Here is a 25,209-nt window from a genome sequence, read left to right as displayed (position 1 = left end):
TACTGTATTTATTTAAGTGTATAATTTGAAATCTTGTTTCCCTATTTCCAAAATTTGGCCGAAACTTTGAAACTTTGGTTTTTTCCATTTCCAAAACTTTCCTGTACTATGGGCCATGATCTCTAAAAAGACTCCCTAGGAGGCATTTTTGGCTCTTGGCTTGTTATTTCTCACTTTAGAGTTTTCGATAGTCGTGCTTATATGCACACTTCTAATGACAAGATAAGAAAGCTCACCCCTCGAGCTGATCTCTTGATCTTTGTGGGCTATTCAAGCGAAAGCCTATCGTTTGTTTGATCCTAAGATGAACAAGGTAATCATTAGGAGAGATATTCTCTTTGATAAGATGGACATAGTGTACTCTTCTGCACTGGACTCTCCATTCTCACTTCCACTCACATCATTTGAGATTGTGCCTATCGAGCCAAGTCTACTACCCACTCCTAACCGACTTGCAAATACATCAACTCCCATGCCTCCTCCAAGAGACCGGTTACATCGCCGATACCAGTAAACCATGAGGGATTTGAGGATCCTTCCATCAAATTCCACTCCGAAGAGCTCTAGAAGGTTTGTTGGCTCGCCTCTTAGGCTTCATATGCATGACTGTTTACAGCTGATTACATTGCACATTCTAAGCCAAGGAGGCTCTCCAGGACCCTCTATGGCATGAGGCCATGGGGAAGGAACTAGATAGTATTAATCGAAATGGGACTCGGATGCTAATGGATAGCCCTTGTCACAAGCAAATCATCGGGACGAAGTGGATTTTTAGGATCAAGCTAAAGGCTAATGATACTTTAGACAAATACAAGGCTCACCTTCTAGTGCAAGGTTTTAGGCAAAAGCATGGCATAGACTACGAGGAAACCTTTGAACAGACCACTCGACTGACATCAATTTGTCTGTTGGTTGCGCTTACCGCTTACCACAGTTGATCGATCTATTAGATGGACGTCAAAAGTGCCTTTCTAAATGGTTATTTAGCAGGAAGTCTATGTGGAGCAGCCTCCTAACTTTTCTTCCGCTGACCGGACTGACAAGGTATTTCACTTGCGAAAAGCTCTTTATGGGCTGAAGTAAGCGCCAAGGTCTTGGTACCACACAATGGACGAGTCCTTATGGACTCATGGATAACATTCTACTCCCTATGATCCTAATCTATATGTGCGCACCACTAGCGTAGAGATCAACTATATCCTGCTATATGTCGATGATAAATTACTCATTGGCTCAGTTTTTGTTGCAAAAATTAAGACACAGCTTTGCTCTCCCTATGATCCTATATGTGCGTACCGCTAGCATGGAGATCAACTATATCCTTCTATACGTCGATGATAAATTACTCATTGGCTCAATTTTTGTTGCAAAAATTAAGACAAAGCTTTGCTCTACATTTGAAATGCCAGACTTAGGCTTGTTGTCTTATTTCTTGGGAATGGAGATCATTAGATCCGAGGAAAGTATCTTTCTGTCACAACAAAAGTACGCCCTACAACTAGTGAAACAATATTGCACCGATCAAACACAACCAGTGGCCACGCGTCTAGATCCCACTGTCCATCTGCACAAGGATACCTTAGGTTAACATGTGAATTAGTTTTCTTAGTCAGTATTTAAATGTTCCTAGAATATCTCATTGGATTGCTTGTTTTCATGTGTTAAGATATTTAAGGTGTTCCTATAATTATGGATTAACTTATGATCATGGTTTATAATTGTAGGGATATATTGATTCTAACTGGTTGGGCGGGAGAACCTAACACCCAGTGTTCCCGTGGAGGCTACCTCTACACCTTGGGCACAGCTCCTATCTCTTGGGCTAGCCGTAAGCAAGAGACGGTGGTGGCCTCCATGACCGAGGTAGAGTATTAGGCTCTCTTCGCTGATACTATGAAGGCCGTCTATCTAAGAAACTTACTGGCCGCACTACAATTTCCTTGCAAGTCGCCTACAGTTATCTACTGTGACAACTAAGGTGCCATTGCCCTTGCAAGCAATCCCATCATCACCCCTCGGACACGACACATGGCAATTCATTTACATTTCACCAGAGAGCAGGTTGAGCTAGGCACTCTTCACCTAGAGTTTCTACCATCCAGTGATAATTTTGCAAATATTTTGACCAAGGCGGTCAACACTCCAATTCTACAGTGTCTTCTACCGCGGATCGGCTTGGGCACATCCTCCTCTACTTCTTCAAATTGACGAGAAGAGAGTGCTTCGCTCTTACTTCTCCTTCTAGTTTATGAGGGTGCTTTTCTTCTCTTGATAGTGACAATGATGATGCTTACCATTTTTCACCTTCAAACATTTAATTATTTTGTATTGTATATTATGGACATTTATAACTTCATCCGCAATGTCAGGATGACATGCTTGTAAAAGGAAGCTTTGGCAAGTGAACAATTCCCCTATAAGGATACTATCCAAGTGACACTGTTGCATCGCATTGCATGAGCATGAAACTTTCATCTTCCTTTGCATTACCCCATGCATTGGCACTCTATTCATGTAAACATGCATCTCTACACTTATCCCTTTTCGGTCACATGCCAATCTCCAAAGGCAATTTTTTTCTATGCTTTCATGTTGGCTTTGCCTGTCTTACTTGCTCCCATCATCTTGCCTCTCTCTCCACATATTCTTCATAAGATTCACACACACACACACACACACACACACGCACACACACACACACACACATACACACACATCCTTAGGCATCCCTAAGCACTTATCCTAGTAGTGTGTGGGATTGTTTTGCTTGTTTTATGAAAGTAGGGAGGCTATCCATCCTTCTTTTCCCGTACTTTGAGGCACAGTGACTCAATGGGACAACCACTTATTTCAAACTCTCACCTAATGCTAAATCTTTTGAACAAATTACACCAAAAGCTCTTTTTCTTTTTAACACACAAAGTCCATTGTTGATTCTATCCACCTTTACAGGACTTGGTAGGCCCCTAGGCAGCTCAAGAGTACCCTTGGTCTAATGCCCTAGCCTCTCTAGGGTGATCACTTGGGCTCCCTTGATAAGATACCCATTGCCTCAATAGTCTTGGCAAGTCACTAGGTAGCCAACATGCACCCTTTGCTTGATGCCCTAGCTGCTTTGGGGTGGAACACCTTGGGGAAAAAGACAAAAAAATCAATATAAAGGGCTTATTTCTCATGGCTCGGTTTTAGTCTTGAGAGGGGATTTTGGGCTAAAAATGCATTAGCCTAACTTAAACAGCCCCAAAATATACTTAATTAATGAAGAAACCTTCTTATTTTAAAAAAGAAACATAATCCTAGAGTGTTATTGTGTCCCACATGCAAAACCCTAATTTAGGTGTCCCAAACTTTCCATAAATAGGCATGCAGCCCACCACTCTCCTATAATCTCGTTTTTGCAGGTTTTAAGAGCCGTATCTCTGCTGCCCACACCCCATTCGCAAAGGACATTGCAGTCAAAGCTTCTCCTAGCTAGCTACTACCATCTTCCACCCGATTCCAATCTTTGCCTGCAATTGTCGCCTGGTACTGCGTTTGATGCTAACATCATCATTTGGTGTTATCATCATCAGTCTGGAGCTACCACCCTGACATTCTCTCTCCTCCATAGGCTGCATTTATAGTTTTTGGTAGTGGAAAGTTAATATGAGGGGTGGCAGCCAATTAACTAACAGTGACCCTAAAGATGGCACGAGGGATGGTACACCCAATACATCACAAAATAGGACAAGCTTACCCAACCACTCGAGGATATCAATGACAAGGGAAAGGGAACGAAGTATCGTGGTGGGGAGGGGGATGGTGGTGTAATCCGCCAGTGGAAACAGCTAAGGATCCATCCTACGGTGCTCTGCACAATGGGATGCATAGTATACTGCATGCTAAGGAATGCTAATGCAACAGCTACCACTTGGACAATGTCCCTAGTAGGAAAATTGTTCACTTGCCTAAGCGCCCTAGTAGAAAGATGATGAAATCCTGCAATGCATAGGGAAAGGTACAACAAGGTGGAAATCCGATATCGAAGACAAATGTGAAAACCTGTAGAGTACCAATAAGGGTAGGAATCCCCTCTCAACCTGGATATCGATGCCAAAGAAGGAAAAGGACACTCACAAACCCCCCATATGACCTTTCAAGCGCAAGGATATCCCTCCTCTACTTATGGATTGTCGTCACACATCCCTTAGGTCACTCCTACACAGGAATTTCCATTCATTTCTCCCCATGTCCCTATCCCTCCGCCTTAGGCTCCACAAGTGGTTACCATGCCCATACCCAATCCACTATTGCCCACATTTGGATCCGCTATGCACACTTTTCATATGCATCATGGGCACTCTCGGTTTACTTCCCAAGTGTACTCCACTCCATCTCCCTATCCTTCCTATCCACCCTACCTCCATTACACACCTCCATCTCCTAGCACTACCACTCTTGTTGCCATGGCCAAGAATGCCTTCACGGATAAGACATGTTTTAACGGATCAAATTTCACCACTTGGCCAAACTTAATGCAACAAGTGCTTGAATCTCAAGGACTTTGGAACCTCGTCGTTGGTACTGAGCCTATGTCAATTAACTCACCCTAATCACATCCGTCAATGGAGAGCCCGCAATGCCACAATCCATGTTGCATTAATGCAAGGGTTGCTTCCTAATTTCCACTCTCAATTGCAGCATTTTCCCCTTGCATCTGAGCATTGGAGTCATCTCATTGACCCTATGCCGCTCGAGATTACACTCGTCGTATCAATCTTGATTTTGAGCTCGAGGAGTTTTCCATTAAGAAAGAGGATGATCTGAAAGTCAAGTTGGCCGAATATCGGTGGTTACTCACCAAGTTTGCTACTACTGGCTCCCCAAACTCAAACAACGATTAGGCAAGTCACGTTCTTCTTGAACAAGTTGGTCGACAAATACTTTCATTTTATCCAACACATTATCTTAGTACCTAGATTACCGACCTTCTACGAGTTTGAGTGTCAATTCTTGCATTACACGAGGTTGCATGATCAAGTCCATAAGAAATCTTCCACACACACCCATTCAGAGGGGTGCGGGTGGGTTGCCTCTTCTTCAAGAGGAAAAACTAGCAGTGGCAAGAACTCACAAGGTGCAAAGACAAGCCAACACAAGGGTGACACCACTTCCTTCGACGGAAACAAAGAAACATGACCCCTTTGGCAACAAATTCCTAAGAAAAATAGAATTTGCACATACTATCTCAGGTCCAACCATGTGGACGAGGATAGTCGTACCACAGTCCAAGGTCTTCCTTCTAGAAAACCACAGGAGAGTGCTACCACTGCCTCCACTCTAGCTGGCCAGTCCAATGGGGCTATGCCTCTCGCTACTGCGCTATCTACTCCAACTATCCCAATAGCTACTACTAGATATATGGCACGCCGACAACCTCAACAGCCTATCTCCTTCACTACTCTTGAAGGATTGGCTGATTGGTCTGCTAGTGACTCACCTATTGCACGTTATGCATCCATTCCTAGGACATCCACTGCACCTTCTAGGACCACTTTCCCACCTCGCCGTATGTGATGGTGGTCATACACTTAGCCTTTCTCTTTTTAAACTTCCGTAACATACTTAAATACTCATTACATTGCACTTAGCTTTGCTTTCTCTTATTTAATTTTTAGTTTTGTTTTTTGGAGTATCCCACTAGTCACATTTGTGCTTGCAGATTTTAATCGTTTTTTCGAGATTTTGTATTTCAATGTAGGGCCAACATGCTGTTAGCAGAGTATTTGTCAGCTCATGTGTGAGTCTGAGCTTGATCTGGGCTGGGCATTTTTTATTAGGTATTTTAGGTATTTTTCTGGTGTGGCATTTTATGCCAGTGGAGCATTTTATGCACCAGTCGGCCAGCTTTAATGCTGTCCGACCAGCATTATTCCTCCCCACTTTTTCAGCCTATTTATACTCAGTGGCTCCTCCTCAGTCAGTCACTTCATCTTCACCATCTGCAGACTCTGTGGAGAGAGGAGCCAGTGCCAGTGCCCACACAGCCAGTGACTCACTGTTGTATGCGACTGTCTCGTGTTCAGATATATGGATTCCATTTCCCGTGCATACATCTGAGTTCTCATCTGTATCGTGTTCTTTCTTTTCTTTTTGTCTTGTGTTTCAGCAGTTTATTTCAGCACATGTTTATGCTTTCACCGCTGCTCCACTTCTGACATGGTATCAGTTTTCACGATTTGTGTTTTTGCTGTGTTTTCTTGCTGATTTCAGGATTGTTCAGTACCCCTGCTGATCAGACGATTGCTGTCGCAGCCAGGCAACCTCTTTTGGGGCTGTTTTCGGCCTGCGTTTTTTGCAGTTTTGCCATCGCCTGCTGCCTCCGCACCCTCTACTGCCTACGCACCCTCTGCTGCCTGCGTTTTTCATCTGCAGCTGCTGGCAACAGTTTTCTACCTGTTTTTCTCCAGTTTACAGCCTGCGTTTTGCTGCTTCACTATCTCTCGTGGCTGGGTGACTGTTACTTCAGGCCGTTTTTACTGTTTTTGGCAGTTTTTGACTAATTTTTTGACTTTCTGCAGCAGATTTTGTCTTCTATTGATCAAATTTTGGGTTATCTTGTATGTGAACTCTCTTTTTCTGTAGTCTGTGCTTGTGTTTTGGCTGTGTTTCCTCTCTAAAATCCATCTCTTCTCTACTTCTCTTCTTATCCTCTCCATATGGCTCCTCCGTGCACTTCCACTGATGATAAGTTACATGGACCTGATTATCTCACATGGAGTGCTGTCATGAAAGCTTGGTTTGTGCAGAAGCGGTTATGGTACATCGTCTATGGAGCTACTCCTCCTCCTCTCCGTCCTTTTCCTCTTCCTGAAGACTTTGATGAGGACAACCATGAGACATCCTTGAGATTACAGGGGCGGCTTCCAGCACATTATGGAGGTGAGGCTTATGTAGCTTCAGAGAGGGGTAACGGGAAGGCGAAGTCGAAGGCCCAATGTTACCAATGTGGCAAGAAGGGACATTTGCGGAAGGACTGCAAGAAGTTAGCGGCTTCCAGGAAGGAGCAGAAGACGAAGCGGGATGTTGACTCTACCGATGAGTCCTCTCCTTCATCAGACTCCGACTCCGATCCTCCGACCAAGGTGAAGTCCAAGGTGCGGAAGGGATCCTCTTCTTTGGATCGCGGGAAGGGCTTGGTGGCCCCTTCCTCGGCTGCTTTCTAGTGGTGGTGATGAGGTCATCCCTCACGACTCTCTTGTGCCAGAGAGGGAGTGTGAGCGGGTGTTCAGATGGGGCAGCCGCGCCTCATCTATATTTTTATACAGGTGCACAAGTTCCAGAGAGGGACGTCCCTGACGCATCGACTTCAGTCTGGCGGAATCAAATCCTGGAGCTGGGATTGACATCCAGGTTCATGATGAGCTGGTTATCTGACAGAGAGCGGGAGGCTTTCGTCTGGAGCTCACATGAGGGGACACTTTGGCGGTCTGGCCAAAGGCGGGGAATCCACGTTCGCATATGTTCAGAGGCATTTTTGACAGGCTGGTCTTGTATGCTACTGAGAGACATTGGTGATGGACACACAGACATGCTATAATCTTCTCTATTTTCAGGTGTTTGGTACGATCGACATCGACATCAGGTTCTCTCCGAGGCACCTTGGTGGTGACTTGATCACCCACTGCTTGGGTATCCATGGTTCTACTTGGTGGTTCTATGTTGTATAGTTTCTTATCCCTTTTCATTGTACTATTGTATTATATCAGATCACCCATGATCTGAGAGAGGGTGTTAGCAGAGTATTTGTCAGCTCATGTGTGAGTCTGAGCTTGATCTGGGCTGGGCATTTTTTATTAGGTATTTTAGGTATTTTTCTGGTGTGGCATTTTATGCCAGTGGAGCATTTTATGCACCAGTCGGCCAGCTTTAATGCTGTCCGACCAGCATTATTGCTCCCCACTTTTTCAGCCTATTTATACTCAGTGGCTCCTCCTCAGTCAGTCACTTTATCTTCACCATCTACAGACTCTGTGGAGAGAGGAACCAGTGTCAGTGCCCACACAGCCAGTGACTCACTGTTGTATGCGACTGTCTCGTGTTCAGATATATGGATTCCATTTCCCGTGCATACATCTGAGTTCTCATCTGTATCGTGTTCTTTCTTTTCTTTTTGTCTTGTGTTTCAGCAGTTTATTTCAGCACATGTTTATGCTTTCACCGCTGCTCCACTTCTGACACATGCAGGCTTGTACCAATCCTTTCTAAGCTGGAGGCAGGAGATGTATGTCATTCCTTTCATGGTTCCATCTACTTGGAGTTTTGCTCTTCTACTAGCATGGAGGCTTCCCCTCCCGTGGAAGATCGTGCAACATCTCTCGTGATGCTATCATGGCGGTGACTTCTATCCTTGCTCTTCCAATAGGGATGCTTCATCATTATGACTCTCGGCACCACATGAAGATCGACATCCTCATGCTCCTCTTTCATCTTCGACATAGATATCTAGGTTAAGAGGGGATCCCTATCCTTCTTGGTATTCTACAAGTTTTCGCACTTGTCTTCAGCATCAATCTTCCCCACTTATTGTACCTTTCTCTATGCAGTGTATGATTTCATCATCTTTGTACTAGGATGCTTGGGCAAGTGAACAATTTCCCCACAAGGGACACTCTACAAGTGGCACTTGCTGTATAAGCATTCTTCAGCATGTAGCATACTATGCATCCCATTGTGTAAACCACCACTAGACAAATCCTAAGCTATTTCCATCGCCGGATTACACTACCATTCTTCTTCACATGATACTTCATCACCTTTCCCTCATCATCACAATCCTCGAGTGGATGGGTAGGCTTGTACTATTTTGTGATGTATTGAGTGTACCACGTCTTCTAGGTCCCTATTACTTAATCGGCCGCTATCCCTAAAATTAACTTATCATCACCAAAAAAAAAAGTTCAATGTGGTTCCATCTGCCTTTGTAGGGCATGGTAGGTCACTGGCCAATTGATGAGCACCCCTTGTTCGATGCCCTGTCCTCTCTGGGGTGACTACTTGAACTCCCTTGGTAACATAACCATCACCTCTATAGTCTTGGTAAGCCACTGGGCAACCAACGTGCATCCTTTGTCCGATACCCTAGCTGCTTTGGGGTGGGACGCCTTGGGGTAAACATTGCCGGTCGTTTCTTTTAGGCTCAGTTTTCGTCCTGAGAGAGGATATTGAGCTAAAACACATTTTACAGCTGATTCACATATTTTAACAACCCCAAAACATGCTTAACTAATGAGAAACGCAAATTTGGTACGCATTTCGAGAGAGTTTCAGCGGTCCCCCAAAACTCTAATTAAGTAGACAAGCTGCCCATCATTCAGCCTCATCCTTTGGTGCAAGTTTCTCACTCTACCATGCAGATTTCAGTCACCAACCACCTACCATCTGCTGTCCAACCATCATCGACTGCAGCCCATCACTATGGCCTATTTTCAGCCATCGCCCTGCCGTTTGGAGATGTTAATCAATATAGCACCCGATGAGTCTGCATTTTCAACATCTAGTGCCAAGCGACATGCTACAACCACTGCTGCAGTACCTGCGTTTTTGCTGTCCAGCAGGCCATCTACATCAGTAAACACCTTTCTTGTTGTCGCCTCAATTCCTTGACACTCTAGTGATCAACATTTGGTGTTTTCCGCACTCTAACTGGTAGTCACAGCACTTGAAATCCATATCCGCTAGACATCACTCTCCCATACTTCATTGTTCTACCCTTGGCATTTTGTACACTCTTACATTCATTTACAGAATTCATTCACTTCAAAGTTTCTCCTCTCTATGCTTGTCTCCATATTTGAGTTTTGAGTTCTGAGTCTTTGCGTTTTGAGTCTCGCATTTAGGATTTGAGTTTTGCTTGTCTCTGTCTAAGCCTTTGTATTTCAGTCTTGGTCGTACATGTGTTTCCTCACTGCAAACCCTAGCATATCTTTACAAACACCGCCATAATAGCATCAAGAGAGATGCTACATGATCTGCCGCAAGAGGAGAAGCCCCCATGTTGGTAGAAGAGCAAAACTCCAAGTAGATGAAACCATGAAATGGCACGCATCTCCACTCTCCAGCTCAAGAAGGATTGATGTAAGCTTGCATGTTAGCTTCACACTGAAACACAAAACCCTGCAAAAGAGAGAAAAAATATATCAGCACAGAGGTGAGTAGTGAGATACTCCAAAAAACAAAACTGAAAATAAAAGAAAGCAAAGCAAAGTGCAAAGCATATGCAATGGAAGTCTAAAAAGAGAAACGCTAAGTGTGTGGCCACCATCGCATATGGCGAGGTAGGAAAGTGGTCCTAGAAGGTGCAGTGGATGTCCTAGGAATGGATGCATAAAATGCAATAGGTGAGTCACTAGCAAACCAATCAACTAATCCTTCAAGAGTAGTGAAGGAGATAGGCTGCTGAGACTCTCCGCATGCCAAATATCTAGCAGCCGCTAGGGTAAATGGAGTAGATGGCGCAACAGCAAGAGGCATAGCCCCATTGGACGGCCAACTAGAGTGGAGGCAGTGGTAGTACTCTGCTGTGGTTTTCTAAGAGGAAGACCTTGGGCCTTGATACGACACTCCTCGTCCACATGGTCGGACCTCAAACTATGTGTGTAAAACCTATGTTTCTTAGAAATTTGTTACCAAAGGAGTCGTGTTTCTTTGTTTCGTTGAAGAAACCAGTGTCACCCTTTGTGTTGGCTTACCCTTGCACCTTGGGAGTTTTTACCACTGTTGGTTTTTCCTCCTGAAGAAGAGACAACCAACCCACGCCCCGATGAATGGGTGCGTATGGAGGACTTCTTGTGGACTTGATCATGCACCCTCGCATAACGCAAGAACTGACGCTCAAACTCGTAGAAGATCGATAATCTAAGTAGTGAGATAATGTACTGGATAAAATAGAAGTATTTATCGACCAACATGTTCAAAAAGAACGTGACCTGTCTAATTGTCGTCTAAGTTTGGGGAGCCAGTAGTAGCAAACTTGACAAGTAACCATGGATATTCGGCCAACTTGACTTTCAAATCATCCCCTTCCTTGATGGAAAACTCCTGGAGCTCAAAATCGAGACTAATATGTCGAGTGCGATATCGAGCCACATAGATATCAATGAGATGACTCCAATGCTCAGATGCGAGGGGAAAATGTTGTAATTGAGAGTGGAGTTCAGGAAGCTGCCCCTATATTAACTCAACATTGGGTGTGGCATTGTGGACTCTCCATTGACGGATGTGATCAGGATGAGCTAAACCCTATCTACTACAAAGGCAGAGTATATTACAGCCACTAAGGCTTGCAAGAAGGCTCTATGGTTAGGCCGTCAAACCTTGGTATTACTAATGTGGCCCCTACACTACATTACCACTTTATTCGAGAGGTCGTTGAGGACACCTCCATTGAGCTTGTCAATATCTCAACTTACCAAAATCCTATAGATCTACTCACTAAAAGTCTCTCAACAGAGCATTTTACCTTCCTTAGGAAATACAGGACGTTGGATGAGATTATGTCTTTCCTTATCCTGTTGTACTTATGTACATTTGTACTTCGTCACTTTTTTCTTGTTCTCTCCTCACTAAGGACACATTCACCTTTAAGTGGGAGGTTGTTGAAGATAAAGGCATCTGTGCCTAACTACCCGTGTATTAGTTACATTGACAATACTTGCATACCCACAAACCTATACACTACAGGTGGTGGGCGCCCATCACCGTCACTTCATTCTTTATTCTTTCAATGACATTTGAATAAAGGGAAGGCCAATCACACATTGTGACTGTTGGAGTTTCCATATCTTATGTGTGTATCTCTCTCTCTCTTGCTCTTACTCCTTCCACCATAGCTCTTGCTTCCACTCTGTGCTTCCACTTCAAGATTCAATCCCTTCAGTTTTGGGGAAGGGGTGGGAGATTGGGTTTTTATGGGGAACAAGTTTCAAATTACACACACAAATTGAGGCATATCAATCTCTAAGAAAAATAGTACTATCAAATCAAGCAGCACAACTCGCAGCAAGTAAACCAAGCTTTTCTTCCTCTAACTAGCAATTTCTTGATTAGCACTGGTTTAATGGCAAAACAGACAGTGAGTCAATATATTTTCAGGAGGGAGAGAAAGGGATGTTATTTACCTTCAGTAAGTCTTGTATGAAATGTTTCATATGAACAGAAAGAGACACCCCATTAGTGGAATGCAAACAAACTGAGATGCCTGCCAGATCATGTAATTCCAGTTAAACATGTTAATACAAATCAAGAGATATGAGACCCAATATCCATCCTAACAGATTGGAAGAATGAAACAGAGGAGCCATATCACAGAACCAGGTTTCAATCAGGTCAGAGAATCCCAGAGCATGCATAAAAAGATAGCAGGAATCACCATTGCGATTAAAATGTACAAAAGCCGGAAAATCTATAAGGTGGTCAGTCTTCTCATAAGCTGACTTGACAATTTCATCGACCGCTCTCTTTCTCAGAAACTCCTGGTTGACATCCAAAGCAAATCATCAACTAGCTATGTAAGAAATATGAGCTTGCTTAGATTAGCTTATTGAAGTTTCCAGATGGCAGACCTTTAAAATTACATTTTTCAACACATCCTGACCAATTCTAGAAACACTTTGGGATAGCAGTGTGATGTCAAATCTCCTACTCCCTTTAAAAATTACATCCACTGCCCTATAGAAGTGCTTTCTATTTTGGCTCTCATTTCCAACTGTGTGAGTCTAACATCATCCTTATTAGTCTGCCAATATTGGATATCCCCATCAGAAGGTAAGTAGTGGATGACATGGTGCACATAAATGAGCAATAGAATGAAGGGTTAGTCTACTTTTTAATTTATTCAGATGCTAATGGAATACTGTAACCGCCAATTAACAATTCTGTTTGCACAGCACTGCTGGTCTCAAGTTGGAACAGTATTTGCGTCAGCAAGCTTATGAATCCATGACCAGTGGCTGCTGAAGTCATTCACACCTTCAGAATGCCTTTAAGGTCCTCAATCTCTGTGAAGAACACAGGTTTCTGGGAGCAACAAGACCATTGTCCACTCGCATTCTTTCATTCGATTCCATTGCATCATTGAAGAGGACTGTATTTTGCTTCCTCCCACCAATTGTGATCAATCATGCAATGTTGAAAATGCGTGTAGTTTCATGCAAACCTTTAGGATCTAGCAGCTCGTGCCAAAGAACACAAATACACCTCAGCCACCCTAAGGCTGTCTTATAAGGAGGACATGAGAAGACAAAGGGAGTGCTTGGAATGACAAAAGCAAGAGAGATTGTCCAAATCACAAGCAGCAAAAGATTCTAGCAGAGGTAAGGAGAGGGTTGTGGAAGACACTCCAGCACCCCCCATAGTTGCACCAACTGTCCGCAAACAATTTCATTTTTGCAACAACTGCCCCTAGAGACCTTCCCAGCATAAATTTGTATTTTTCCTGCTTCAGGTCCTTCCATCAGCAGACACTTTGGTTTTTGCTGTTGCTTCCCCTAGAGATCTTCCTCGTCATCACTCACAGCTATGAAGGACTACATTTCACTTCCTTCGCGGAGGAGGTACAATAGGAGGGGAAGGCTGATGTCAAAGACAAGAGCCAAGACCTATAGAATACCAAGAAGGGTAGCCACCCCCTCTCAACCTTGGATGTCGATGCCAAAGGAGGAAGAGGAGCCAGAGTCAATCTTCGAACAAGATAGAAGTCACCACCATGATAGCATCAAGAGATGTTGCACAATCCGCCTAGGAGGGAAAACCTCCATGCTAGTAGAAGAGCAAAACTCCTAGGGTGATAAAACCATGAATGGAACGGCGCATATCCCAAGTCTCCAGCCGAGGTAGAACTGGCGCAACTCTGCATGTTAGCCCTACATTGAAAACAAAGCCTAGCAAAAGAGATGAAGATCTACAAGCACAAAGGCCAATAGTGGGATGCTTCAAAAAACAATACAAAACTGAAATGAAAAGATAACAAAAGAAACAATGCAATGATGCAAATGTGCATGTGTGTGTGAGTAAATGCACTGGAAGACTTAAGAATGAAAATCTAAAGACAAAATCCTATCGGTCTTACTCGATAGCCTAAAGATCTAAGAGTGCGAAGATGGAGCTAATCTAAGGATGTGACCACCATTATGTGCGTCCACTAGTAGGTCTGTGCCAATAAAACACCTAACGAGATGGTGAGGCAGTCCTAGATGGAGGTGAATGCAAAGTGGATGCATAAAGTGCAATGGGATCGGTATTCATAGACCAATCAATCAACCCCTCAGGAGTAGAGAAGAATCGATGCTAAGATTGTCTGTGTGCCATATGTCCAATAGCTACTGCGATCGAATGAGCTGATGGAGCAACAACGGCAGGCATAGCCCCACTGGACTATCCAACAGAATTGAAGGCAATCCCAATGATTTACTGAGGTTTCTTACAAGAAAGACCTTGGGCTTGGGTATGACACTCCTCGTCCACATGGCCCGATCTCTAGCAATGTGTGCAAAACCTACTTTTCTTAAGGAGTTATTACCAGAAGGGTTTTGTTTCTTTGGTTCCACCATCTAAAGAAGAGCAGTCACCCTTGGTTTGGCTTGGCTTCACATCTTAGGAGTTCTTGCCACTGTTGGTTTTAGCCCCCTCTCTGAATAAGGATGTGTGGAGGATTTCTTGTGGACTTGGTCATGCAACCATGTGTAACATAAGAACTGGCACTCAAACTCATAGAAGGTCGGCAATCTAAGTAGTGAGATAATGTGTTGGCAGTTATCGATGTATTGAGACTTTGGGATTATACTCCGACAATTGGATGTTGCATTGAGTATATGTCTTGGTTCACAGGATGCTTATAAGCTGAGTCTCAATTTTGGATCCGCTTTCTTTTGAGCAAACACCTATTTGTGTCAAGTTTTGGCAGTTGGTTCTACATTTTGCCTAGATTGTCTGGGGTGTGCCTCTTACTGGCAGATGCTATTTGACATCTCTCGGTGTTATGCTCATGTATTTTCACTGTCATTTGGCTTTGCTTTGTCCTCTTTATGCCAGCTTTGGACCTAGCATTGTTTAGTTGACATTAGATCCAATTTTGGGACAGTTTGCTCTCATTATTACAATTCTGAAATTTATTACAGCAAGCATTTATTGGTGGACTGAGCAGTATTTTTTATGCTGAAATATCCTGATTTGGTATACCGCACCTAGTACTAAGTGGGCAGCATCTTTTGGCACACTTTTCTCGCCATTTGGAGCTCATTTCAGTGGATTTTGGGCATTTTCTGCAGTAAAACAGCCAGCAGTTTTACATTGTCTGTGCATTTCCAGCCTGCATTATGGCGCCCTCTTTGACTGATAATGCCATATTTAACATCACAAAGTTGGATGGTACCAACTACTCTTATTGGAAGAGTCAAATTTGGCAGGTCTTGGTGCAGAAATCTTAGATTAAGCCACTTCAGTTGAGTAGGGAGCAGCCTGAAACTATGGACAATGACGACTGGCTTGAACTTGATGAGCTATGCAAGTCCACGATTGTATATTCTCTCACTGAACAGGTATATTATAATGTATTTGAGGAAGCACAGAGTGCATGGAATCTATGGAATAAGATCAAGAATCTTTATGACAAGAAAAGTCCGGCGAGTTAGATGTACTGGTTGAAGCAGCTTATGGATCTGCGCATGAAGGATAATGCGACTATGTCTGCTCATTTGAGCCAGTTCCATGCTATACTGAAGAACCTGACTTCGCAGGATATCACCTTTGGAGAGGAAGTAACTCCTCTTTTCTTGCTTGGGACTTTGAATGAGTCATGGGATGTATTCCGCACTGCCCTATGTGCCTCTAATGCTACTCTGAAACTTAATGATGCTGAGAGTGCTCTTCTGCAGAAAGAGGTTAATCGCAAAAACTTGGATGCCTCTCGTGTTTCACATGCTTTGACAGTTAGAGGCAGGAATGATAGGAATGATCGTGGTAATAACCGTGGCCGTGACTCGCAGAAGGGTCGGTCTAAATCTCGTGGAAAGTCGCGTAGTAAGTCGCGTGGGCGCAACGCTAATGTCACTTGTCATCATTGTGGAAAAAAGGGCCATATCAAACCACAGTGTCATGAGTTGCGCAATGAGAAGCGCAAGGATAAGGGCAAAGAGAAAGTGCAGGAGAAGTCCTCTGATTGCAGCATAGTACCTGCGAAGTCGAGCGTCAAGATTGAAGAAATTAATGTCATGCAGACCGAGGATTCCGATGGTAGTGATGAGTTCATACTTGCAGCTAGTTCTTCTGATGCTTCACACTTGACTGAGACACCTAGTATGTATGCACAGTGTTGGTTATTGGATTTAGGTGCGTCCTTCCATGTGACGCCTTACCGTGAGTGGTTTCACTCTTACCGTACTGTATCTGGATCAGTCAGACTTGGAGATGACAGGTCTCTTGATATTGTAGGCTATGGAGATATTCAGTTGCAGTTTTCCACTAGCAGTTCCTTTTTGCTCAGGGATGTACGTCATGTACTTGCGCTTACGCGCAGTCTTATGTCTGCAGGACAGTTGAATGATGCAGGGTTTCATGTCTGTTTTGGGGATTCTTCCTGGAAGATTACCAAAGGCAGACTTGTGCTTGCTAGAGGCGCCAAGGCTGGCAGCCTCTATCCTCTTGTTGTATCTGGGTCTTTTGTAGACCATGTTTTGGCAGTGGGCTCTATCCCACATGTATCACTTTGGCATGCCCGTTTGGGACATATGTCTTTGAAGGGAATGAAAATGTTATCTGGTTTGCAGTATCTTCCGCCTTTGGACTATGCACGTTTTGACTCGTTTGATCACTGTCTTTATGGTAAGCAGAATAGGTCTACGCATAAGAAATCGGGTAGGCCATGCATGAGTGAGCCCTTGGCTTTGGTGCATTCAGATGTTTGTGGACCCATGCCGTGTATGTCTATGGGTAGCGCGAAGTACTTTGTTACCTTCATTGATGATTTTTCTAGGAAAGTGTGGGCTTATCCCATAAAGCAAAAGTCCGATGTCTTGGCAGTCTTTCAGCGTTGGCTTGCTCTTGTTGAGAACCAGACTAGGTATAGGCTGAAATGCCTTAGAACTGACAATGGGGGAGAATATGTCTCACGTGCTTTTGAGCAGTTTTGTGATGACAGGGGTATTAAGCGTCAATTGAATGCCCCTTACACCCCCGCCCAGAATGGTTTGGCTGAGCGCATGAACAGGACTATTCAGGAGCGTGTCCGCTCTATGCTTAGCCATGCAGGCCTACCACAGAGCTTTTGGACTGAGGCAATTAGTACAGCAGTGCATGTCATAAACCGATCGCCTTCTAGTGGATTGGATTTCCAGGTTGCAGAGCAAGTTTGGGCTGGTAAGCCACCCTCTTATGTGCATCTCCGTATCTTTGGATGTGAGGCATTCTGCCATGTGCCCAAGGACAAGAGGAGTAAGTTGGATCCAAAGAGTATTAAATGCATCTTTCTTGGTTATGGTGATTCAGGAGAGATGGGCTATCGCCTATGGGATCCGCAAGCGCGGAAAATAATACGCAGCCATGATGTAGTCTTCCATGAAAACAAGATGCACATGCAGCCTGAGAAAGTGGTTGAGATCCGCAGAGTGATCTTTCAGGAGGAGCCTAGAGCTCCTACACAGCCAATTGAACAGCCTACAGCTGCAGCAGATGCTCATGGTCAGGGTGTTGGACAGGCAGCTGGGCAAGCAACAGAGCCTGCAGTGAGACGGTCAGCTAGAGACAAACGTCCACCTGATAGATTTCAGCCCTCTATGCATTATATTTTGGTTACAGATGCAGGAGAGCCTTTCACTTATGATGAGGCTATGCGCAGGGGTGACAGTCACTCCTGGGAGAGGACTATGCAGTCTGAGATCGACTCCTTGCATAAGAATGAGACTTGGGATTTGGTTGCCTTGCCTAAGGGCAAGAAGGCTTTGCCATGCAAGTGGGTGTACAAGCTGAAAAGTACCCCTGGACACCCCAAGCCGGCATACAAGGCTAGATTGGTAGCAAAGGGTTTTAAGCAGGAGCATGGTGTAGACTTTGATGAGGTCTTTTCTCCTGTGGTTAAGATGACCACCCTGCGCTTGGTCTTGGCTTTGGTTGCTCAGCTTGACTTAGATCTATATCAGATGAATGTCAAGACGGCTTTCTTACATGGAGACTTGCATGATGAGATCTATATGGAGCAGCCTAAGGGCTTTGCAGAACCTGACAGGGAACACCTAGTGTGAAAGTTGAACAAAAGTCTTTATGGCTTGAAGCAGGCATCTAGGGAATGGTATCATAAGTTTGATGCCTTTATGCAGTCACAGGGCTACAGCAGGAGTGCTATGGATCCGTGTCTTTACACGAAGAAAGCCCGTGATGGTTCATTGCTTATTTTGGTACTCTATGTGGATGATATGCTGATAGCAGGGAAAGCTCGTGATGAGCTAGATGCTCTTAAATCTCAACTGAAGAAGAGCTTTGAGATGATGGATTTGGGACAGGCCTCCCACATACTTGGTATGCGCATTAGACGCGACAGGCATCAGGGACTCCTCTACTTGTCACAAAGGGAGAATATTCATAAAGTCCTTGAGCGCTTCCGCATGCAGGACGTAAAGCCTATTGGCTGTCCATTGCCTTCTTATGTGAAGGTATCACACGCCGATTGTCCGCAGACAGATGAGCAGAGGGCCGAGATGGCCCAGATCCCTTATGCTTCAGCCGTGGGCAATTTGATGTATGCCATGATAGCCACTCGTCCAGATATTGCCTTTGCAGTTGGTGTTGTGGCACGCTATATGGCTACACCTGGTAGGAAACATTGGGATGCCGTGAAGGGTATCATGAGATACCTGAAGGGCACAACAAATATGTGTATTTGCTATGGCAGCCAGGATACAGGGGTCGTGGGGTACATTAACTCCGATTATGCAGGACATGCAGATAGTAGGAAGTCCACTTCTGGCTATGTATTCACCTATGCTGGAGGTGCTGTCTCTTGGATGTCCAGGGTTCAGAAGTGTATGGCTTTGTCTACCACTGAGGTCGAGTATGTTGCAGCCACTGAGGCTTGCAAGGAGGCCATATGGCTAGGCCGTCTAGTTGCTGACCTTGGGATTGATGCTATACCTACACTGCATTTGGATTCTATGAGTGCCATTCAGTTGGCTAAGAATCCCGTCTTCCATGCGAAGACAAAACACATTGAGATGAGGTATCACTTCATACGTGGTGTCGTGGAGGACAAGTCTGTTGACCTTGTCAAGATCTCCACTGACGAGAATCCTACAGATCTGCTTACGAAAAGCCTCACTATTGAGTGCTTTGCTTTCCTCAGGAGATTGATGGGAGTTGGATGAGATGTTGCCTTTCCTCATCCCTTGTACCTATGTACAGTTGTACTGTCTCTTTCTTTTCTCTCTCTCTCACTGGGACAGATTCGCCTTTAAGTGGAAGGCTGTTGGGGTAAAGGCGCCTCCACCGTGCCGCCCCGTGTATTACGCCACTGCACACTGCAAGTGGCGGACGCCCGTCACGTCACTTTATTCTTTACATTCATTTTTTAGTGACTAGTAAATAAAGGAAGACCCGGTCATACATTGTGACTGTTGGAGTTCCCATTTTTTGTCTCTCTCTTTCTTGCTCTTGCTCTCCCGCCATAGCTCGTGTGCAAGCTTCGATCCTTCTCACCTTTCAAAAATCGAGATGTGGGCTAGAAGAGGCTGGAAGGGGGTGGGATGTGGGATGGGAGGGATTTGAGAAGAGTGGCTTACATGCTCCAATGAAATGGAAGATATAGATATACCTAATTAAGGATGTTTGTTTTGAGAGCCCCCTCTATTGAAGTTTAAATAACAGAAAATCGTCCAGATTCTACACATCAAAAGGAGAAATAGGAGAGGATTTTGAGTCATACAACTCAAAGGGGAGTCACCAATCGTTCCGAATGTCGTATGTCCTCCATGTAGAGGTGGCCAACCTCACCAACTAGTCCAAATGGAGTAGCAAAGCTAGTAGGAGGGGTGTAAGTTCGACTATACGTGATATGCAAGTACTCTTCAAACTCCTCTGTCATTAGGAGCAGCAAATGGAGTAGCAAAGCTGGTCGGAGGGATATGCAAGTACTCTTCAAACGCCTTCTCTGTCATGAGACTGAAATTTAAAACACAAGAAAACAAAGAAGGTGAAGGTGAAGGTGGGGTGTTTGTCTTCCTCATCAAGTCCATAATGCCTACTAAGGGCCTCCAGTGATGGAGAAGCCTAATAAGACATCATGGAGTCCTGCAATTACGAGTCGTTCGTTTGCCTCGCACAAAACCAAGCCTCCACAATATCCACAAGATACTCTTTATAAGAGCACCAGCTATGATACCATGTGAAAAAAACTGTGGAGTAGCTACTAGGGTTTACATTGAGGAAACACAAAGTGTACAACCACGACAGAAACACAACAATATACACATAGATAGGCAAAACTCAAACCCTAAAAGCAAAACTCAAAACTCAAATACAAAAATAAACAAAAGCAAAAGGAGAGAGAAAAAGCACAACTCCAAAGTGAATGGGCACTGTAAATGAATGTAAGAGTGTACAAAGTGCCCAAGGGCAAAGTAGTAGTCTCAAAGAGTAACATCCACCAGAGACAAATCCCAAGTATTGTGACCACCAATCGGAGTGTCAAAGTGAGGAAAACTGTCAAACGCAAATGCCAAAGGCTGCTGGAACACTCAACGTCAGCAATAGAGATGTTGGAGGAGACAAACAGCACCAAAAAGCTGCAAATGCAAGCTAGGAAGGAGTCGCCTGTTAATGTGGAACGTCAATCCACTGTGGCCTAGGATAGATGATGTTAATCGCAAAGAGCAGAGGGTCGCCATATGGAGGGGTAGAATAGACTAACACCTAGCTAATGGAGCATCAAATGCAAGTAGCAGAAGACTATGCCTAGGATAGATGATATCAATCGCAAAGAGTAGAGGGTCGCCAAATAAAGGGAGCTAATGGAGCATCGAATGCAAGCAGCAAAAGACTAGACTGAAGGCTAGCAATGGCTGAAACTGCCTTATGGTTTCACAAAAACTCTCTCGAACAGTGCACCATTTTAGGCTTTTTCATTACATAAGCATGTTTTGGGCTGTTGAAGAGGCTAATCAACATGTAATGCATTTTTTAGCTCAACATGTTTCACTCCCTTCATGTTGTAGATTCATACACAGATGTTGCCACTTGATAAGCGAGGACAATGCAATAATCTCGAGCCACTCTGTCCACACCAGACTCCATGATTCATGCCTCGGCCCCAATCCCAAAGACACAAAGCCCAAGGACATAGGGGCTGATCAGGCCAACCTTGTATCCAGCATTCTTTTGCAGATCAGTTCGGTCTTGTTCCTTCATTTTCTACATTTTCATCAACCTCTCTCTTCCCTCCTCTCTTCATGTTCATGATTTGCTTCCGTTGTGTTGGGAATAAAGGGTCATCTTGCCTTTTATATGTGCACAGGTGTGAATACACCCTTAGCACATTTGTACTTTCATATATATCTATCTAAAACCTAAAGAGGTACGCTAGTCTTTGTACCAAACATCAAAGGTGTCCTGCTCACTCTCCTTTCTAGTGCTCTCTACTCTCTGTGTGTGTGTTATCCGTCGCGTTCACTCTCAGCTCCATCAAACTGGTATAAGAGCACAAGGAGTGCACACTTCTCGAAGAAGCTGGACAGGCACAAGCTAGTCAAGTGGCCTCAAGTGAGAGGTGTCGGCATCAGTATAGTCAGTGTTCAACAAGTGCAAGTCAATGCAAGGTCAGCATGGTCAACGGGGGGCCAAGCAAAGATTGCACGATGGTTCAAGTGGATTGTTGGAGAGTAGGCGACAAGTGACAAGTCAATGGGGGGGTCACACGGGACCTGCACATGACCAAGACCAGGCAGCGGACGAGACGGACTGTGACGGGCGCTCCAACAAGATAGGTTGCGACGTGTTCAATAGGTCACCCGTGACTAGACGGGCCACGGGTTACGAACCGGCAATCAAATCTTTGTCATTTTCTTTAATATTTCAAACTTGTTCCCCTTCCACAACTGGGTGTTCGCGCACACATGCACAGTGTGCAAACCTGACCTGAAAAATTGGGGCTTTTCCCAAATTTTGGGACTTTAATGCAAAACTAGACAATCTAACTCAGAAATTGCAAAATCAGTGTACATTTGCTCGGGAATTTTGGGGCCCCTTTCATATTTTAGTGAAATTTTTTCAATTTCACTGAAATTTGTGCATACCGGCAAACCCGCGAATTTTGAGGATTTATCCAGATTTGATGCGAGCAAGACACAACAGTGATATTTGTCTCAAAAATTATAGGAATTTGTGACATTTTGCCTCTGACATTTAGGGTTTTTCATGAACATGCAAGAATTGGGCTGAAATTTACCCAATTCCTCAACATTGTTGCACATTGGACCCCGTGCAATTTAGAGCTTTTGCTGTTTGGGTGAAATATGTGCGCCATTTGGTCATTTTATGTACATGCGGGTTTAATTCCATGCAATATAAACATCTAGCACTTGGAAAAATTTGGGGGTTTTGCTGAAATTGCTCTATTTTGGCAAAATTGGCCTATTCTATGCATGTCAGAGACAGTGCAGATGTATGGTTGATGCTTTGAGCACAAAAATTTTGGGGCTTTTGACCGTAGGTGTCAAATTTTGTGTCCGTGGGTGCATGTACAACAGAAATTGCAGCTAAAATTTGGGACTTCTCATGTAATGTGATGTATTTGTCCTTGGAACAGCTGTAATCAGTTGTGGAGTGCTGTAGCACAAGGTTAGTGCTTCTGAAAATTTATTTGCAGATCTGAAATTTCTGCTTTTACGTGGTTATTTATTGCTAGTTGGTACTTGTTTGTACCTTGGTCACTTGTGTGACAATTTGGGCCTGCATTTGCTAAATTTGTTGGTCACATTTGGGCTGAAATCATGGCTGGCAGCAGTGACAGCAATCATCTCATGCACATTAAGAAGCTTGAAGGAGCACATAACTTTGCGGTCTCGCAAAAGCAATGCTATAATATCCTATTGCAGAAGAAGCAGGCAAGGCTGATTAAGACCAAAGGGACAAAGCCAACAAATATGGAACAAGAAGACTGGGATGAGTTAAATGAGCTTGCACGCTCAACCATCGAGCTATCAATTTCTGATGCCTTGCTGTTTAACATTGAAGGTTTGGATTCTTCCTATGCTATTTGGACTTGACTAGAAGAACTGTATGCCCACAAGAGTGCTGCAAGCAAAGTTTACTGGCTGAAAAAGCTTATGGATTTGCATATGAAAGAAGGTACAGCAATGTCCACACGCATGAGTGAGTTTAACTCCATTTTCAGCCAGCCGGTTGCCTTGAAGTTCAAGATTGATGAACAATTTAAGGCTACATTCTTGCTTTGCACTCTGCCAGAGAGTTGGGATACATTCAGGACTGCTATGAGCAATTCTAATGCGATGCTTTTGTATGTTGGTGTAGAAAGTGCTCTACTCATGGAAGAAATGAATCAATAGAACAATGCATCCAGTAAGTATTCCAATGCTTTGCATACTAGGGGCAGATCATAGCAGAAAGGCAAATCTAATAGCAAGGGATGCAGTAAATCACATGGTAAGGATGTTGAATGCCATTGTTGTGGCAAGAAGGGTCACTTTAAATGTGACTCCTACAAATGGAAAAAAGAGAAAGGTAAGGGCAAGAAGACAGATGATAGCAAGGAAGAGAAAAAAGAGAGTCAACCTAAGAAGAGCAGTGTCAAAATTGAAGAGGTGAATGTAGTCACTCATGATAGTAACAGTGGAAATGGCATATTCTTTGTCTCTTCACACTTTAGTATACATGCTTTACTTGCAGATACGGATGATGACATGCACACTTGAATTCTAGATTCATGTGCTTCCTTTCATGTCACCCCTCATCGCGAGTGGTTTTCTAACTATACAGGGGGTCGACATGGTATTGTCCATCTTGGGGACAACTATGCATGTGACATTGCAAGTATAGGCAGTGTGCAGTTGCAGTTTCAGCATGGTTTTATCTTCACACTTCAGCGTGTACAAAATGTACCTCAGCTCAAGAAGAGCTTCATTAGCACAGGGCAACTAGATGACGATGGATTTCATACCATCTTTGGTGATGGGAAATGAAAGATCTGTAAGGGATCTAGAGTGATTGCCAAAGGTGGTAAAAGTGATACCTTGTATCCTCTCCATGTACCTACTATGTGTGACTATGCTATTGCCATCACCAAGCAGCCAAGTGTTTCTTCGTGGCATGGCCGGTTGGGACACATGAGTCAAACTGGAATGAAAGTGCTTTCTCGTTTGGGTTACTTGCCTTGTCTTTGTTATGTTGATTTTGAGCATTGTGATCATTCTGTTTATGGTAAACATGCACAGACGCCTCATAAGAAGTCTCTTTCACTGAACTCTTCTCCTCTAGAGTTAGTACATTCTGATGTATGTCAAATGCCAGGGTTATCTTTAGGGGGAAAGAAATACTTTGTCACCTTTGTCAATGATACTACACGGAAGGTATGGGTTTACCCTATTCGTAGCAAGGACGAAGTGCTTGACAAGTTTCAAAAATTATTGGCATTGATTGAAAATCAAACTAATAAGACACTTAAGTGTCTTCGCTCTGACAATGGTAGGGAATATGTGTCCAAGGCCTTTCATGCATTTTGTGACAGCAAAGGGATAAAGAGGAAGCCCACTGTTCCTTATAATCCACCCCAAAATGAAGTTGTAGAGTGTATGAATCGGACCATACAGGATAAAATCCGTACTATGTTGTCTCATGTTGCATTATCCCATGGCTTTTGGGCAAAGGCTGTTATGACAGCTATTCACTTGATTAATCGGTCACCGAACGGGTCTTTGGGGGAGAGGGGGGAGAGGGGGCATTCCTCAGGAAGCGAGGTCGGGCAAGCCACCTTCATATGCTCACTTGAAAGTATTTGACTGCGAGGCTTTTGTATACATTCGTAAAGAAAAACACAACAAACTTGAGCCAAAGTCCTGTAAATGCATTTTCCTAGGATATGGTGACGAGAGTGAAATGGAGTATAGATTATGGGATCCCGAGAAAAGAAAAATAGTACGCAGCAATGATATTATCTTCCGGGAAGATCGCATGCAT

At 44.0% G+C, this 25,209-nt stretch overlaps 1 protein-coding gene across 1 annotated transcript in view; it reads right to left on the bottom strand.

The window, feature by feature from the left end:
- Nucleotides 1-25,209, bottom strand: part of LOC148036912 (Acyl-CoA N-acyltransferases (NAT) superfamily protein) — a 130,348-nt gene that overhangs the window by 55,533 nt on the left and 49,606 nt on the right. The window contains exons 2-3 of the mRNA XM_087675835.1: nucleotides 12,410-12,512; nucleotides 12,159-12,238 (exon numbers count right to left, since the gene is read on the bottom strand). Of these exons, the coding sequence (XP_087531961.1) occupies nucleotides 12,159-12,238; nucleotides 12,410-12,512 (183 nt within the window). The remainder of the gene's footprint in view (nucleotides 1-12,158; nucleotides 12,239-12,409; nucleotides 12,513-25,209) is intronic.

This window comes from Lygodium microphyllum, chromosome 4 (assembly GCF_053477565.2).
Source record: "Lygodium microphyllum isolate KBCC chromosome 4, Lygodium_microphyllum_v1.1.10, whole genome shotgun sequence".
Classification (NCBI taxonomy): domain Eukaryota; kingdom Viridiplantae; phylum Streptophyta; class Polypodiopsida; order Schizaeales; family Lygodiaceae; genus Lygodium; species Lygodium microphyllum.
This window is presented reverse-complemented; position numbering and strand designations above follow the sequence as displayed.